Here is a 2,112-nt window from a genome sequence, read left to right on the forward strand (position 1 = left end):
ATAGTAGGGAAAGTAAATGTGAATGGTGTCACCCTCAAACGGAAGGAGATTCTTATCATTGCAAGCATTAAGAGGACCGTTTGAATATTTGCATTCGGTAGACAGTTATGAAAAACTAATTCGTTTTCGAGTTGACAGTGTAATTTTGTGGTTAGAACCCTTATCAGTTTGAAGCTTTATTGAGCGATTGTTGATGAACAATGTCAAGTAAGTTTACCGTGCCATTTGGATTTGCGTGTACCAGCAAGCTCTGGAAGTGCTGATGATGAACTTTTACTGAGGTGATCAAAGAAAAAAACCTGCTTTGTTTTTTTGCTTCCCATAAAACGAAGACGTAATTTTGAGCCTTCGTGTATGTCATTGTATTGATTCAAGGGTTTAATTTCAAAAGTTCCTGCGACGGAAGAACTGTATGAGTAAGGATATATGTATGAGTAAAGAAACTAAACAAGGATAAAAATTTAATGAGCACAAATAACTCTCCGCCCTCACATACACATTGGAAAAAACATGAACCCTTTGTATTATACACAACGAAAGCAGTAATTTTGTATCATGGATAGATCACTTCAGTAGCAGTTCTAACAATTCTTCAACGGAAAATCAGTCAAAGATGACACGTAATTCTTTTAAAACAGTCGCTACAACTGATATAAGCAAACTGGAAATTAATGAAAACCAAATATCAGAGAAGCGATACGGGAACAATCAACAACGCAACATAGCTATAAGAGCAGATCACGTACAGTTGGCGTGAATTCCAAACCAGCACAGCATAAACTCTCGATAATTAACCGACTGCACGATTCATTGTAGAAAGCTGTAGAGAATCTTATTAGATGCCAAGTGAATCCTTCAACCAGGCTAAAGAACTTACCAAACTAGCTCACATACCTCACGACCAGCAAACGTTTTTGTTTAGATTATCCTGCCACCTACTCCAGTATTTTGCGGTCGGCCATTAGTTTCAATTTTAGTGAGACGCTTGGATAGTTCGGCGGGAGTTGGGGGGAGGAGGTTGTGTCTGTCGTATTTTTGTTAGTTTAAGCACTGCATTTTGTTAGTTTAAGAATGTTTCTTTCTGATATATTACCTTATGTAATAGAATTAGTGAGTGTAGTTTTATTGACGTACGTGTAATGACCACTTCATAACTTTCCACAACGGTAATTATCCAGCACCATTTAGTAATACATAGAGCTTATAACATTCGTCTAGCTATGTTTAATGTGCAACACCGAGAAATGCTGCATTCTGGATGGCCAGGCTATCCAGATAAACGTTTTGCATTTGTTTTGCATTCCAGAAGTTATGAGACTATGAGATTTTCTATTTCGTGGCATGACCAAACTTATAAAACGGATTTATCAACTTACAGATGAGTTGAGTTGCATGTCATCATATACTTATGGATGATTTGAGTTGTTTGGGTAAGATGGAACTGATATGCTGCCAGGAAATCTTGCCGAAATAAACCTTTATATTGCAGGTTAACTTTTTGTATGGTGCAGAGCACCACAAAAAGAAAATGGAAAAGCAGGCGAACAAGACAGAACGGCTTGGTGCGTTACTGTCATCACGCAATGCTTTAGTACGACATGAAGCCGCTCAAGCTCTTGGCCATTTTCCGCTCACAAATCCTCACGTTATTGATATTCTAAAGTACGTTTAACGTATAATGTAATATCTGAGTGTAATATCGTGGACTTTTGCATGGAAAACCTTCTTAACTAGGGTCAATAGATTGTTCGGTCGTTGAGTGTGATATTCCTTTCTTTGGCAGTTTGTCAAACGTCATACGTTTGGCAATGACACATCAGAAACGGTTTTAAAAGAATCATTTCGTTTGCTGTAGCGGGTAATCTGTTGGGGTGGCTTAGTCATGATGATCGTTCGTTACGAAGGTATGTAGAAAATGACTTGTGTATCGTATTGCGTATAAAGTAATTTACTTATTTATTTATTTTTTTTAAAGGAATAATTTCCAAGCGAGTGCATGGGACACACGAGAGGCAGCAGTTGAGGCGTTCCGAGCTATTCTTAAAGCTATGCCCTCCAAAAGTCAGGTTGTTTTACCACGAATCGACAATGTTTCTCGACTGAATCTGAGGG

At 38.1% G+C, this 2,112-nt stretch overlaps 2 protein-coding genes across 2 annotated transcripts in view; both read left to right on the forward strand.

The window, feature by feature from the left end:
• Nucleotides 1-573: 573 nt before the first annotated feature.
• Nucleotides 574-757, forward strand: LOAG_10878 (hypothetical protein; the record flags this gene model as incomplete). Its single annotated transcript, XM_003146401.1, has 1 exon — nt 574-757. A coding segment is annotated over one exon (184 nt), but the record flags the coding sequence as incomplete, so codon positions are not given.
• Nucleotides 758-1,528: 771 nt separating this feature from the next.
• LOAG_17057 (SNF2 family domain-containing protein) overlaps nt 1,529-2,112 on the forward strand; it is a gene marked incomplete at both ends in the record, with an annotated part of 11,594 nt that continues 11,010 nt past the window's right edge. Inside the window, 3 exons of the mRNA XM_020449718.1 lie at nt 1,529-1,662; nt 1,821-1,904; nt 1,976-2,066. Coding sequence (XP_020306710.1) covers nt 1,529-1,662; nt 1,821-1,904; nt 1,976-2,066 — 309 coding nt within the window. The remainder of the gene's footprint in view (nt 1,663-1,820; nt 1,905-1,975; nt 2,067-2,112) is intronic.

The sequence above is a fragment of the Loa loa genome (assembly GCF_000183805.2).
Source record: "Loa loa unplaced genomic scaffold supercont3.37, whole genome shotgun sequence".
NCBI classification, from domain to species: domain Eukaryota; kingdom Metazoa; phylum Nematoda; class Chromadorea; order Rhabditida; family Onchocercidae; genus Loa; species Loa loa.